The sequence below is a fragment of the Talpa occidentalis genome, unplaced genomic scaffold (assembly GCF_014898055.3).
Source record: "Talpa occidentalis isolate TD23 unplaced genomic scaffold, MPIMG_talOcc4v2.1 talOcc4.13, whole genome shotgun sequence".
Taxonomy (NCBI): domain Eukaryota; kingdom Metazoa; phylum Chordata; class Mammalia; order Eulipotyphla; family Talpidae; genus Talpa; species Talpa occidentalis.
The window spans coordinates 77,728,273-77,743,514 of record NW_023601322.1 but is presented as its reverse complement, the minus strand read 5'-3'; the positions used below and the strand labels follow the sequence as shown (position 1 = coordinate 77,743,514).

The 15,242-nt window shown below is 44.9% G+C and overlaps 1 protein-coding gene across 1 annotated transcript in view; it reads left to right on the top strand.

The window, feature by feature from the left end:
* The first annotated feature begins 7,530 nt into the window (after positions 1 to 7,530).
* The window catches only part of SLC12A2 (solute carrier family 12 member 2), an 84,176-nt gene continuing 76,464 nt past the window's right edge, over positions 7,531 to 15,242 (top strand). Inside the window, exon 1 of the mRNA XM_037509421.2 lies at positions 7,531 to 8,478. Within this exon, the coding sequence (XP_037365318.1) occupies positions 7,723 to 8,478 (756 nt within the window). The 5' untranslated portion in view covers positions 7,531 to 7,722. The remainder of the gene's footprint in view (positions 8,479 to 15,242) is intronic.

Below are 15,242 nucleotides of genomic sequence, written 5' to 3'. Positions count from 1 at the left end.
CCAAACAGAGGCAAGAGCCATTATTTGCCCCTTTAGCCAGACCTGATTTGGGCTGTCCCCAGGAAATGCACTTCTCTAATGAGGGAGGAAGGAAATGTATTAGGAGCCAATAGTCTCAGCAGTTGGATTTATTTTCCGACTTCACATCACACAACTCAAAATTCAAAACTCTAAGATTGCCACATTGGTCAAGTACTCACAGTTTGGCTGGGAGAGGCAAGGTCCTCAAAACTTGTTACATACAGGCCTCCTCTGGTGGTACAGCGGTTGAGTGCTGGATTGCAAGGCTGCCCGTAGCCTCTGCAGCACCAGTTCAATCCCCCGCCAGCAGCGAGGGTTCCACCAAAAAAAAACTTGTTACATACAGGTCCTTCCTTTATCCCACCAAAAAGACATTTTTCCACTATTACCTAAATAAGGGAGAATGGAAGCCGGACCTCCAGAATACTGGAGAAATGACTACTAGAGAAATCAACAGAGAATTCAAAATGATATAAAAATGATTAACAAAGTTTAAAAAATTTTCCCTCACAAGCAATCAATGATATGAAAATTTAGTGATCTTTTGCTGATCAGATTCACAAAGATTAAGGAATATAGAATTTGTAGGCATAGTAGAAGACAAGCACTCAAATCAAATGCTGATATAATAAACTGATAAAACTTCTCTAAAATGTAATTTTGTCATGTATGCCAAAAGTTTTAAAAATATACAGGCCCTTGGGCCCTCCCTGGTGGCACAAAGGGTTAAGAAGCAACCTATGAAGCTATCCACAGCCACTGCAGCACGCATTCAATCCCCGGCCAGGGAGCTACCCACATGGCGCTGCAGACCTCTCCTAACTCACCCACTGCTCCCCTCAGCAGTGAATTTCAGTCAATCTGCCTGTTCTGGTCCCCACTGTGTCTCTGGTGAATCCTCTCACCACCCTCGCACCTCTGCCTTGCATCCCAGTTCTTGTATGCATAAATAAATAAATCTTAAAAAATAAAAAAGTATTTATATATACACAAGCCCTTTAATTTCATTTCTAGGAATTTATCAAAATCATTATGAGAAAGCTATGCATAGCTATAGGCAGCATTGTTTGCTATATTTATAAAGGAAATAAATGTTCAAAAATAGGTGATACACTCAGTAAATTATGATAAATCCAAATGATGCAATATTAAGTTATTAAGGTTCATGCAATTACAAAATACTTATACATACAAAAAGATGTTCAAGTTGATCGTTAGTTTTAAAAATTACAAAATAAAATAGAATAAATTATTTTGTAATAAAAATTTGTAGCATGAAAGAAAAGTGTTATTTTAGGGTGATGGCATTATAGGTACTGTTTCTCTTAGGTTTTTCCTAGGATTTTTGTATTAAACACTTATTACTTTTATAATTTGAAAATTATATAAATATCTGACTTCATATAAACATGAAATTTTTAATATTTTATATCTATTTGAAAACTTAACGTCTTTAGAAATTGTTGGACTTTCAGGTTAAATTGGACTTTCAGGTTAAATTTCTAAAAAACAAAAAACATTTTTGACTAATCAGAAGAGTTGTTATTTAGTGTTCTCTTTGAAGTTAGATGGGGTAGTTCAATGTTAAGTAAGAATAATTACCTAAACTGTAAAAATCTGTCTAACTTTACAATTAGCAATTGTTGGTTCTTTTTACTGGAATATTGAACTTAATAGTTTTGGCCAACATTGAAAGAAAGATTAAAACTTGGAAAGGCCCCAGAGGAAAGTAATAAAAATAATTATGTACACAGAAATTGGGCTCTGAAATGACATGCAAGAGGAAATCATTTAGAAAATAAAACCAAAAATAACCTTACATTTTATAGGTTACCATAATCTCTGAAGAATAGGGCAGGAAGTAAATATTTGAATTGTTAGAAAAATAATGTAGTTTAGCCATTAGGACAGTAGGAATGTTCTGTTCTTAAATATGTATTTGAATAATTATTACTTGTCCAATACTATGGCTGTAAGGATTTATAAACAATAGTATATGTAACTAAAGAAGAAAATTGCTGGGCCTCCCTGGTGGCGCAGTGGGTTGAGTGCAGCGCTGTGAAGCTGTCAGCAGCCTCTACAGCATGGGTTCCTGGCTGGCCAGGGAGATACCCACATGGCGAGGCAGACCTCTCCTGTCTCACCCACTGCTCCCCTCAGCAATGTTTTCAGTCGTCTGCCTGTTCTGCTCCCTGCTCTGTCGCTGGTGAATTCTCTCACCCTCCCGTGCCTCTGGCCTGTACCCCAGTTCTTGTACAAATAAATCTTTAAAAAAAAAACCAAAACTTCAAGTTTTAAAGGTGAAGCAAGTACTCCACTCTTCTAAGAAGGGGCTTACTACACAATCTTTTTTTTTTAAGATTTATTTATGTATACAAAAGCTGGGGTGCAGGTAAGAGGTGGGAGAAGGAGTGGAGGAGAGGGTGAGAGGATTCACCAGAAACAGAGTGGGGAGCAGAACAGGCGGACTGACTGAAATACACTGCTGAGGGGAGTAGCGGGTTGAGATAGGAGAGGTCTGTTGTGCTATGTGGGGTTAGCTCCCTGGCTAGGGATCAAACTGGTGCTGCAATAGCTGCAGACTGCTTCATAGTGCTGACACTTTACCCCTTGTGCCACCAGGGAGGGCCACTACACATTTTAAAATTCCCTTCTATGTTAATGGTTTTTCAAATTTCAGGCATCTTAGAACAATATATATCTCAATTCATGCTATGTCTTTTTGAAAGGGAAAAATGGATAATCATTAATGAATATGAGAAGAAAAAAAAATCTTTCCTTAGTAGTGAAGAAAACATAGGTATAGAATGTAGTTGTAGGATAATACTTGACAATAAGAGGAGGGCATTAATCATTAGGATGCACGTGTATTTCATAGTGTGTGTTTGTGGGGTATGTGTGTAGCTCTTGCTATATTTTAAACCTCTTTTTAAAAAATACAATACAGTGAATGTAGACTACATATTCCTATAGCATACTTTTAATATACATTGTAAATTTACTATGTTCTGGTTTTAATAACAAAACATTAATTTTAAAGGGTTCAGTAGGAGGGAAAAAACGGACTTAAGATGAATAAGAAGTCCTCAGTCTGGGCCACTGTTCCATTTTCCAAATAAGAGGCAACAGGGCCTCCCAGGTGGTGCAGAGGGATGAGAGCAGTGCTGTGAAGCTGTCTGCAGCCTTTGCAGTGTGGGTTTGATTTCCAGCTGGCCAAGGAGATACCTGCATGGCGTGGCAGACCTCTCCTGTCTCGCCTGCTGCTCCCCTCAGCAGGGTTTTCGTCTGCCTGTTCTGCTCTCCACTCTGTCTCTGGTGAATCCTCTCACCCTCCTGCACCTCTAGCCTGTACCCCGGTTCTTGTATAAATAAAAAAATCTTTAAAAAAATATCCAAATGTATAACAGGAAAAAAAAAAAGCTTAATGTTCCTCAGAAATCACTTAAATGTTGTCTCTCAAAAACAAAAGGCAAATGTGAAGGACTCCACAGGGCACACTCATAAAAAAAGACACAATTTGAAAGGTTTTAGCTAGTACTATTTTTAAGTAAAATATTAAAAGTTTTAAAAACTTAATGGTTATGGGCCTCCCTGGTGGCACAAGGGGTTAAGAGGCAAGATATGAAGCTTTATGCAGCTGCTGCAGCATGAGTGTGTTCCCCGGTAAGGGAGCTACCCAGATGGCTCAGCAGACCTCTCCTGAGTCGCCTGCTGCTCCCCTCGGCAGTATATTTCAGTCAATCTGCCTGTTCTGTTCTCCACTCTGTCTCTGGTGAATCCTCTCACCCCCCACACCTCTGGCCTGTACCCCAGCTCTTGTATGCAGAAATAAATCTTTGGAAAAAAAAAAAAAACCTTAATTGTTATATACTTTAGGGCTTACCCTACACCAGGCACTGTTACAAATACCTTATTTAGAGTAATTCACAGACTCCTCATAAATCTAATTGATGCCTACCATTATTACCCATATTTTCCAGATGAGGAAACTGAGGTACAGAGATCACACTAGCCCAATACCACATAACGTGTAAAAAGTTTTAGCACAGAATCCTGCACTTATTTACTATAAATGGATAGTTAGCATTTTTATTATCATCTCATGCCTTTATTACTGGAATTGTACCCTGACTTTCCATGTTATTGCTCCTCTCCAATCTTCTGCCTAAAGTATAACTAGAGACTTTTAACAAATGCAAATCTGATCATATACCCTTCTATCTCCCTGAAAGCCCTTTAATAGTTCTTTTAGAATAGGGCTTTTAGAATAGACAGACTCATCTGTAATCATTCTTGCCTTTTAATCCCAAACCAGTTTAGACAGGCCATTCACTGTATGAAGGCTTTTGTCCAGTATGTCCCTTTTGTGAAATCCCCCTACAGGTTACAGTTTAGTTCTAGCCATCCTTCAGAACTCAGCTGAAAAGTCACTTCCTCCCTTACTAAGTCTGGTCCCTTTATTTTGCAATCTCATTATGCCATTTTTTTTTTTTTATATCCTAGAACTCCTCAGTTTGAACTGCACATTTATATGAATAACTACTATTTCTTATTTTACATTTATTTGTTTCCTCCAAAGGCATCTCAGTGGGAGTTTTAGATATTACTTCCACCCAAGCCTATTCCATTTACCAGCTCTTCCAACACAGAAAATAGCAATACCATTCTTGCGGTTGCTCAGGCCAAAACCCTCCAATTTTCTTTCATACTCCCCATCAATCAGGAAATTCTATTGCCTTCCCAGAATTCAACCACTTTTTCCCTATTTCCATTGCCACACCAATCACGCCCAGGATTGATGCTATACCTCATAACGCATCTCTTTGCTTCTTTCTTATTCCTATTAACTTATATATTTACAGAGCAGATCCATCCTTTAAATATATGTAAATCATTTCCTTCTTCTATTCAGACCTTTCAATAACTTGCCATCTGACTGTGAATTCTGGGCCCCAAATCCATGTGACTGTATTGAAGATAGTACCTTATAGGAGGTGATTAAAATTTAATGAGGTGATTACAGTGTAATAAATCTGTTTTTTTAAGTCACCCAGTCTGTTATTTTGTGATGGTAGCCCAAGCTGCCTAATATACCATCCCATTTAGAATAAAAAAACACAACGCAGAGTACTAACCCCTTTCAATAGTCAAAAAGGTCATGTCCCAAGCCCCCAAATTCTCTGACCTAATTCCCTTTGATTCTCTCCATCCTTTATACAGTTCCAGTCACACTGTTCTACATGCAATTTCATGAACATGTCAGGCATGTGCTCACTTTTGGGCCTTTGCTTTTCCTCTGCCTAGAACACTTCTCAAATAATTGCATCATTTCCTTCCTCACTCAAATATCACCTTCTCAATGGGGCCATCCTGTGAAAAATTTTACTACCTCCATCTCACACACATAGTCCTTAGCACTTACCCCTAGGCAAGCTGTGTATTTTTGTTTATTGTCTCTCTCTTCTTCACTCGACTATGAACTCCACAGGAGAAGGGACTGCCTATTTTGCTCACAGCTGTTGCCCCGAACTTAAGTATACCTCATAGTAGGTGCTTACCATCTGTTTAATTTAATGAATGTTGAATGCCAACAGCTACCAAATGAGCTTTAGAGCTAAAAGGTACCCAATACACCAGCTACTCAGACAGTGCTCCCCTTGTAGAAACTGTATTGCTTAAAGTATCACCTGATTATTCTGGTCTTTTCTGGCTTTCTGCTAATATTTAGTAAAGCATAAGCAGGATTTTAACAACTGCGGCTAAGTTATCTAACTCGGAGGGTGGGAAGTGGCCGAAGGGGCTCCCCTCCTCTTTCCAACTTTACAGCAGAGAAAATGAATAGATGAAAAGTTTTGAAGGTCAAACAAGATCATCAGTGACAATTTTGAAAACTGCCTTGTTGGGGCTTTCTTCACAGGATTTCCAAACAGTGCCGCGAACTCTGCAATACTTTATGCTTCAAGGATACGGCAAAGACTTGCCTTTATGCCCATAAGTAAAAATGCTAAATACGTAAATAAAGTTCCAATAGTAAAAAAAAATAAATCATTTTTGTTTTCTACATGGTGCTGCAGGCATTTGGGTTAAAAATGGATTCTGCTGCTAAAAAATCTGCAATAATGACATCCCACTACATTTCACAGAGGAGAAAACAGGCCCCTGTGAAGAGAGCAGTACCTTTCCGTTTTAATTAAAACTGAGGAATTTTTCACAACTCGAACCATGCAGGAATTTCCCCGTTAGCTGTTGCTCTCAATGTATTCTGAGAGCTGAGTCGAGAGTCCTATCACTTTTTGGTAATGCTTTCTTAAAATTAAGAATGGTCTTCAAACAATAAGGTACCACAACTGATCTCCCTTCTCACCTTCAAACAGCCCAGCTTTTACAATAAAGGTGGCATCGGAAGTGTGGACACACCCACTGCATCGCGACGGGACTGAATCTGTGGTTGTGCGACTCTACCGCGGCCCGGCGGGAGACTTCACCGCCTGAGGCGACACTGAGGTAACCCTGCCTTCCGCCGGGCTCAGGCCGGGAGGGAGTGCGGGGCGTCGCCGCGGGCCGGAGCCCCTAGCAGGCCTCACGCGAGGTCGCGCCTCGCCCGACGCTTCTGAAGCACCTGCGGGCGCGCCAGGGAAGCCCTTGGCATCAGGCGCGGGGGGCGGGGGCCTCCGCCGTCGCCAACCCGGTGTCGGGTACCACGCGCCTGAGGGGACGCGGCCCGTAGCCCCGCGGCATCTCGCGAGATCTCGCCAGCTCAGCCCAAGCACTGCGAGCGCAGAACTTAAAAAAAAAAAAAAAAAACCCCACACGATCCAGCGGACTCTAGAGCTTCTGGAGGTGCTGCCGAGGTGGCAGCTGGCACGGAACCATCCGCAATCGGCGAGCGCCGAGCAGGAGCCTGCCGCGCCCCGTCGCCGGCCGCCGGGAGCGGTCCCCAGGCGGGTCGGCCTCGGCCCGGGCTTTCAGCCAATCGACGCGCAGCCCCAGGGGCGGGGAGAGCAGGAGGCGGCCGGGGGCCCCCGGCTCATCTTCGCCTCAGGGGGCGGGGGGGGCGGGGGAAGGAGGCAGAGGAGGAGGAGGGCGGGGGAAGGAGTCGGGGAGGGGGGAGGGGGGAAGAGCAGGGGAGGGGGAAGCGGGCGACGGAAGAGAAGGTAGCGGCGCGGGGATCTTCCCGGCGTCGGCGGCGCGGCGGGCCACTGCTACGCCTGCGCCCCGATTCCCCTGCTCGCGCGGCTCGCGCTGCCCGCGCTGCCCGCACTGCGCGCCGCCGGCGCCCGGACGAGAACCTCGCGCGGGCCGCTCTCGCGTGGGGTCGCGCGGGCGCCGGGGAGGACCCGGGCGCCGAGGGAGCGCCTGCCGCGCGCCGCTGCGGGGCCGCGGGTGGGCGGGCCGAGGGGCGGGGGGAGCGGCCGGCCCCGCCTCCCTCGTGCTGCCGCCGGAGCCGCCGCGGCCGCGGCCCCGCCGAGGCTTTAAACAGCGGGGCCCGCCCCGCGCCCGCCGCACTCGCGCGCTGACTGTGCTGCCGGCGGCGTTCGCGCCGGCCCGGGCGAGCGGCTGCGGCGGCGGCGAGGAGCGGGCGGCGGGGCAGCGGCTCCCTCACCGGGCGTTGCGGCCGCGCCACTGTCGGCCGGGGGCGCGGAGGGGGCGCAGCCCGCGACGTCCGCCCAGCTCTCCGGGGCCGTCGGGGGTCGGGCGGCGATGGAACCCGGGCCCGCGGCGCCCTCCGCCGGCGCCCCGAGGCTGGCCGGGGCCGGGGCCGGGGAGACGCCGCCCGCCGCCGCCGCGCTGGCAGCCGCCGGGGTGGACCTGCCCGGCACGGCCGTGCCCTCGCTGCCGGAGGATGCGGCCGCGGGCCGGGGCGGCGGCGGGGTGCGCGGGGAGGGCGCCGCGGCGGCCGGGGACGGGCTGGGCAGACCCCTGGGGCCCACCCCGAGCCAGAGCCGCTTCCAGGTGGACGTGGTTTCTGAGAGCGCCGGGCGGGCGGCCGCGGCCGCGGCTGCGGCGGCTGGAGCAGGAGCAGGAGCAGGAGCAGGAGCGGGGGGCAAGGAGACCCCGGCGGAAGGGAAAGCCGGCGGCGAGAGCGGGCCGGCCAAGGGCAGCGAAGAAGCCAAGGGTCGTTTCCGCGTGAACTTCGTGGACCCGGCTGCCTCCTCCTCGGCCGAGGAGAGCCTTTCCGACGCGGCGGGGGTCGCCGGCGACGGGCCCAACGTGAGCTTCCAGAACGGAGGGGACACGGTGCTGAGCGAGGGCAGCAGCCTGCACTCGGGCGGCGGCAGTGGGCACCACCAGCACCACTACTATGACACCCACACCAACACTTACTACCTGCGCACCTTCGGCCACAACACCATGGACGCGGTGCCCAGGATCGACCACTACCGGCACACGGCAGCGCAGCTGGGCGAGAAGCTGCTGCGACCCAGCCTGGCCGAGCTCCACGACGAGCTGGAAAAGGTGAGCTCTCCCGACCCTCTCTCGCCAGCCCTCCCTCTTCCCCCAGCCCCCGGTCCGCGTTGTGGCCTCAGGCTCTGCACGGGTGAGGTGGCGGGAAGGGACGTGCACGGCTCACTGGCAGCTCAGGACTCAGCTGTCAAGGGTGGAACTGCGGAGGAATGTAACTTAATCTTTTAAAAGTTTGCTGTGGGTTAGGCTCGTTACGTGAGAGGCTGCATTTAACAACCTTCCCCATCCAGTGAATATACCTCGCGTACTGGGCTCTCACCCACGTTTACCAATTACCATCCTTCCAAATGACAGCTGGGCTTGTGGTCCCCGGGAAGGGTGCGTGCAGGAGGACTTCTCTCTGGCAAGAATGGGGAGCACTTACCATCGGTGTCCTTTTTAAAGATTGAATTATATGACTTCTGGACACCCATTAGGGGGTCCCAGGAGTAGGGAGGATAGTATTTGGAGGAGAAATCTCAATAAGGGTGTGTTTTGTGGGCTATGAATTATTAAAACTCAATTCCTGCAATCTTAAATATTCAAAAGATCGTGGAAATCTTAAATCTTGGGCCATACTGTACCTGATAAAGGCATAAATCCCTCTTTTATAATATAAATCTTTTGCTAGAGGACTACATAAACTATTCATTTCTGTAATTTTATTTATTTGGGGGGCACAAAGGAATTTTATTCATGATTCAAAATCATTTTGAGATAACACTGATGCTTTTGAGATTTGATTAATATTTAACTTTTTATGATTGGGATTACTTGCAGTCTGCCTTTTATGTGTATAATTACTACATTGATGGGATTTTGTGACTGTAAAGACTTGCTACCATATAGGGAGAAATAATCATAGTGTGAAAAAGTTTATATACACAAAGTATGTAATTTCTTTTTGATAAGATTACTAGATATCACACAATTGTTTCATACAAGACTGTGCTTGCCCCAATATTTGATAATGTAACACTCACACGGTTTGAAGGGATCACAGAGATCTCAGCTCTTACAGCTTATTGATTGTTTAAAAGCCTGACATCATTTAACTTTAGATAATATTACTCCTGTTTTTCCTTTGTGGTATTTTGCCACATCAGAAGATAAACAATGTTTAAAACAACTACTCATACTCCTGTAGTTTCTCTTAAATTTTTCATTTCATTTTAAAACTCAAAATCTTTGACATTTCACCAAAGTTTAGCAGTAAAGCAATCTATAGTTACTCCCAAGTTTTTGGAAGACTTTTTTTTTTTTTTTTTAAGATTTATTTATTTATGCATACAAGAACTGGGGTAGAGGCCAGAGGTGTGGGGGTGAGAGGATTCACCAGAGACAGAGTGGGGAGCAGAACAGACAGATTGACTGAAATACACTGCTGAGGGGAGCAGCGGGTGAGTCAGGAGATGTCTGCTGAGCCATGTGGGTAGCTCCCTGGCCAGGGATTGAACTTATGCTGCAGTGGCTGTGGATAGCTTCTTAGGTTGAATCTTAATCCCTTGCACCAAAAGGGAGGCCCTAAAGATTTATTTATGCATACAAGAGCTGTGGTGCAGGCAAGAGATGCTGGGTGGGGGGTAGTGGTGAGAGGATTCACCAGAGACAGAGTGGGGAGCAGAACAGGCTGACTGAAATACACTGCTGAGGGGAGCAGCAGGCGAGACAGGAGAGGTCTGCTGCACCATGTGGGTTACCTCCCAGGCCGGGACTGAACTAGTGCTGCAGTGGCTGCAGATAGCTTCACAGTGCTGCTTCTTAACTCCTTGTGCTACCAGGGAGGCTCCTGGAAGACTTTTTAAATTGAACTTGGAAAGTTTTTGTTATTTTAAATTAAGTACTAATCAATAATGAAAGCACCTCAGGTTTGGGGTTTGTTTTGACATTTTTTGGGTGAGTTTACTGTGTCCAAAATAGAACACTATCTGTTGCATAAATGAAACTCTGAACCTAACATTTTACATAATAGTGTAGTGTAGTTGAAGAAGTCACTCAGTGTCTCAACTTCCTCATTTTTCATCTTATTTAGCAAAAGTTGCACATAAAGGTCTATGTTACATGCTTGAAAAATAATGGATAGTGTAATTATTTTAATTTCATATTGGTCCTACAGAAATTCAGTTGTCAAACTCTAGGATTTTAATTTTAGATTCTTTAATTCCTATATTATTAGGTGAATGTAGTATGTAAAATGTTAGGTTTAGAGTTTCATTTATGCAACAGATAGTGTAATAAGTTCTTTATAGTTCAGGTATTCGGGTCCTTAATGGCCAAAGAAAAAGGTGATTAGCTTAACTAAGCATAGAACCTCATATTAAAGATAATTTTGTTTAGGATTTTAGCAGGTGCATTAAAGAAGCTGTCATGTTAAGGAGTATACAAATCTGGCTATAAAAATATGCTGCTGTTGAACGGGATTTATGGGAGGGAGGATGATGACATAAGTTGACCAGATCCCCAAAATGTTGTTTCTTACCTTGTATAGATTGACATCTACCTCTTTAAAACCTTTCCCATTGCGTTAGCTCTTGATGAAGCATAATATTTAGAATTTCTGTAACAATTATAGCACTAAGTTTTTAATCAACTTGGTTCTATGCTGAACTGAAATGAATGCAAACTTAGCAAATCCTTATTGAGCACCACCAGTTCTAAGTGCTGGGACCAGCAGTGAACCCAACAAAGTACTGACTCTTTCATTGTAGAGTTAGGAGACAATAAATAAGTCAGGTGTGACTCCTGTGAAGATTAAACATGGATAGACTGGTCACTAGGGCAGTGCTGGTGAAGAGTACTTACAGAAGGCCTCTCTGATAAGTGAGCAGACACTAGGAGAGAGTGAGGGGCTCGCTCCCTGCAAAGATCTGGGGAAAAAACACTGGGCAGAGGAACTGCAAACATCAAGACCCTGAGATAGCGCCTCCCTGTCCACAGCCTCTGCAGCACAAGTTCCATCCCCTGGCCAGGGAGCTACCCACATGGCTCTAACAGACCTCTCCTGACTTGCCAGCTGCTTACCTCAGCAGAATACTTTGGTCAATCTGTCTGTTCTGTTCCCCGCTCTGTCTCTGGTGAATCCTCTCACCCCCCACACCTCTGGCCTGTATCCCAGCTCTTGTATGCATGAATGAATAAATCTTTTTTTATTTTTTAAACCCATTGAGAAATGAGATCAGCAAGACTGGCGTGAAAAGAGTGATAGGAGAGAAGATCAGATTGTAGTAGTGAGGAACAAATAGTGTAGAAACTTGTAGATCATGATAAAGATTTAGGATTTGATTTTGCGTGATCTAGAGAGTCATAGAGGCCTTTGAGCACAGATTTGACATGATTTGTCTTTTGTTTTTAAAATGCCACTCTGATTGCTTTGTGGAAAATATACTGTTGACTGGGGTAAGGGGGGGAAGCTGGTACATGAGTTAGAAACCTATGACATCGGGCCTCCCCGGTGGCGCAGCGGTTGAGCGCTGGGTTGCGAAGCTGCCCGCAGCCTCTGTAGCGCCGGTTCAATCCCCGGCTGCTCCCCGGTCACCGGAGGAGGGTCCCACATGGCGCGCAGACTCTCCTGCCGCCCGCTGCTCCCCTCAGCAGTGTACTTCGGTCCTTCTGCCTGCTCTGCTCCCCGCTCTGGCTCTGGTGAATCCTCTCACCCTCCCGCACTTCTGACTGTACCCAGTGCATGTATAAACAAAACAAACAAACAAACAAATAAATAAATAAAACATGCCTCTATTAAAAAAAAAAAAAGAAACCTATGACATCAATTCAGTTAAGATGTTGATGACTTACACTGATATAAGAGTGCTTGATGTATTGAGAGATGTCAAATACCAGGTGTTTCAAAGGTAGAATTGTTGGGATTTGCGGGTCTCCCCTGGTGGTGCAGGTGGTTGAGCACAGTGCTGTGAAGCTGTCTGCAGTCTCTGCAGTGCCGGTTTGATCCGGCTGGCGAGGGTTCCACTTGGCGTGGCAGGCCTCTCCTGTCCACCCGCTGCTCCCTTCAGCAGTGTATTTCGTCAATCTGCCTGTTCTGTTCCCCTCTCTGTTTCTGGTGAATCCTCTCACCCTCCTGCACATCTGTACCCTGGTTCTTGTATAAATAAATAAATAAATCTTTAAAAAAAAAAAAGAATCGTTGGGATTTGCTGATGGTTTGGATAAGGGATGTACGGAAAGATTAATACCAGGATTTCCCCCTTGTTTAGAATATATATAAATTTCCCCCTTGTTTAGAATATATATATATATATATATATATATATATATATATGGAGAAAGGAGAACGCTGCAGCAAGAGCAGTTTTGTGAGTTGTACGCAAGAGATAGGTTTCAGTCTATAAGTTATACAATGGCGCAAACATAAAATTGCAACTGGTTTGTGAAATAATAGAACTTAAGAAAACGTGTTTTAGAGTCCCCATTTCTTCTTCAGAGAAGAAGGACTTCCTTTGAGGAGAATAACTACCATGACTTCCAGTGCTTTGTTACATCAGATGTGAGAACTTTTGGCAAAGCAACTATGCTCTCATATTGTTATAGCATTCATTATATGCCTGAGGGTTGCAGCTTTAAGTTTGTGGTAGCTGAACCAAGAAAGAAGACATAAAGATTTCTAAGGAAATTAAGATACCATGAAAGATTTTGAGGAGATAAGGAAGGCTGGTATCTTTCAGAGAACAAAATGATCCTGAAACTTAAATCATTTCTTTGGCTTGACTTCCAAGGGATTTTGTCTCACTACCTTATACCTCCAAACTGTGAAACATGAATATTAGGGCTAAGGGATAATTTTTTATTTTTTTACAAAGATTTATTTATTTATTTATTTATTTATTTATTTATTTATACAAGCACTGGGTACAGTCAGAAGCGCGGGAGAATGAGAGAATTCACCAGAAACAGAGTGGGGAACAGAACAGGTGGACTGATGAAATACACTGCTGAGGGGAGCAGCGGGCGTGGCAGGAGAGGTCTGTCGTGCCATGTGGGACCCTCGGACCCTCGGTGTTGGCTGGGTATTGAACTGGCGCTGCAGAGGCTGCGGGCAGCTTCGCAGCCCAGTGCTCAACTGCTGTGCCACCAGGGAGGGCCCAATTTTTTATTTTTTATTTTTTATAAACATGGTAGGAAAAATTTTTTTTTTAATTTCAATTTGTAGCATAAAAATAGGGTTTTATGCTACAGAGTTCAGATAAATCTATGAAAAATAGCAGTTTTTCCAAACAGGGTAGCAGAAGGTGGGGAGGGGACACTAGTCTAGGAGGTTGAGTCACCAAAGTAGAAGCAGAGTGAGGGATGGAAAACAACACTATTTCAAATACTGAAGTTAAAAAATACCTATCAGTAATTTCACATGTAGGGACCTCCCCGGTGGTGCAAGGGGTTAAGCACCACACTATGAAGCAATCCGCAGCCTCTGCAGCATGAGTTCGATCCCCGGTCTGCCAGGGAGCAACCCACATGGCGCAGCAGACCTCTCCTGTCTCGCCCGTTGCTCCCCTCAGCAGTGTATTTCAGTCAGCCTGCCTGTTCTGTTCCCCTCTCTGTCTCTGGTGGAAACCCTCACATCCGCACCTCTGGCCTGTACCCCAGCTCCTGTATGCATAAATAAATCTTTAAAAAATAAATTCACGTGTAAAATACAAATGCTGTCATCAGCCAGTGCCTTTATTATTTCATTTTTCTCTAGAACCTGTACCAGTGCTATCTTAAAACTATTTTGAATAACTTGGAGCTGATAGAGAATATGCCGATTTCTAATTAGAAGAAAGGGAAAACCCTCTTTGTGATTATTTGTGAAATAATAAACATAGGATATATGCAGGAAAAAAAAAAGAAAGGGAAAACCTAAAAGTGAATATCGTTCAGTGCAGTGTTGTCTCTGCATAAGCAAATTATTGCATGTTTGTAACATCCTTGGGCCCAGAGAGTTCTTTAAACTTTTTCACTGCTTTTTCTGAACATTCAAAAGTTAGGTGTTCATCTTGGTTAAGAATTCTAGAAACTCTGGTATGGCTTTCTGTTGGGTCAGTGTGAATTAGTTCCTTCAACTATGTGGCTTTTTAAAATTTTTTAAAAGATTTATTTATTTATGCATACAAGAGCTGGGATACAGGCTGGAGGTCTGGGGGGTGAGGATTCACCAGAGACAGAGCGGGGAACAGAACACAGAACAGATGGACTGAATGAAACTGATGAGTCAGGAGAAGTCCGCAGCACCATGTGGGTCACCTCCCTGGCCAGGGATCAAACTCATGCTGTGGTGGCTGTGAATAGCTTCATAGTGCTGAGACTTAACCCCTTGCGCCATCAGGGAGGTTCCTCTTAACAGTATTTTTTATTTTGAGTCATTTGGACCTTTTTTGCAGGTAGATGGCTGCGCTGGTAGGGTGGGATTGAGTTTCCAGTGGAGGAAGACTTTTAAAAGACCCAAGAGAATCCTCACCATCTGAGAAGTGAGGAAATGAGGGTTACTGTATTGGACAGTGTAGTTCTATACTGTTTAGTTTGGTTCTGAAGTCTTAAATTTTTTTTTTCTTAGATGTATATCTCACTTTTTTTTTTATCAATAGTTTAGTTTATTTAAGCAAAATCAGGTGTCTTCCATATGAAGCAGAACAAAGAATCTTGCCCTGAACTTATTCAGGTATACTCTCATAACCTTCCTTTCACAACTAGACTAGTGGAGAGTATGACTGTTTATAATTCTGGTCTTATTTTTTTACCTTTCATTCCTGAAGCTGCTTTATTATAGCTTCTACCATTTTGCTTAA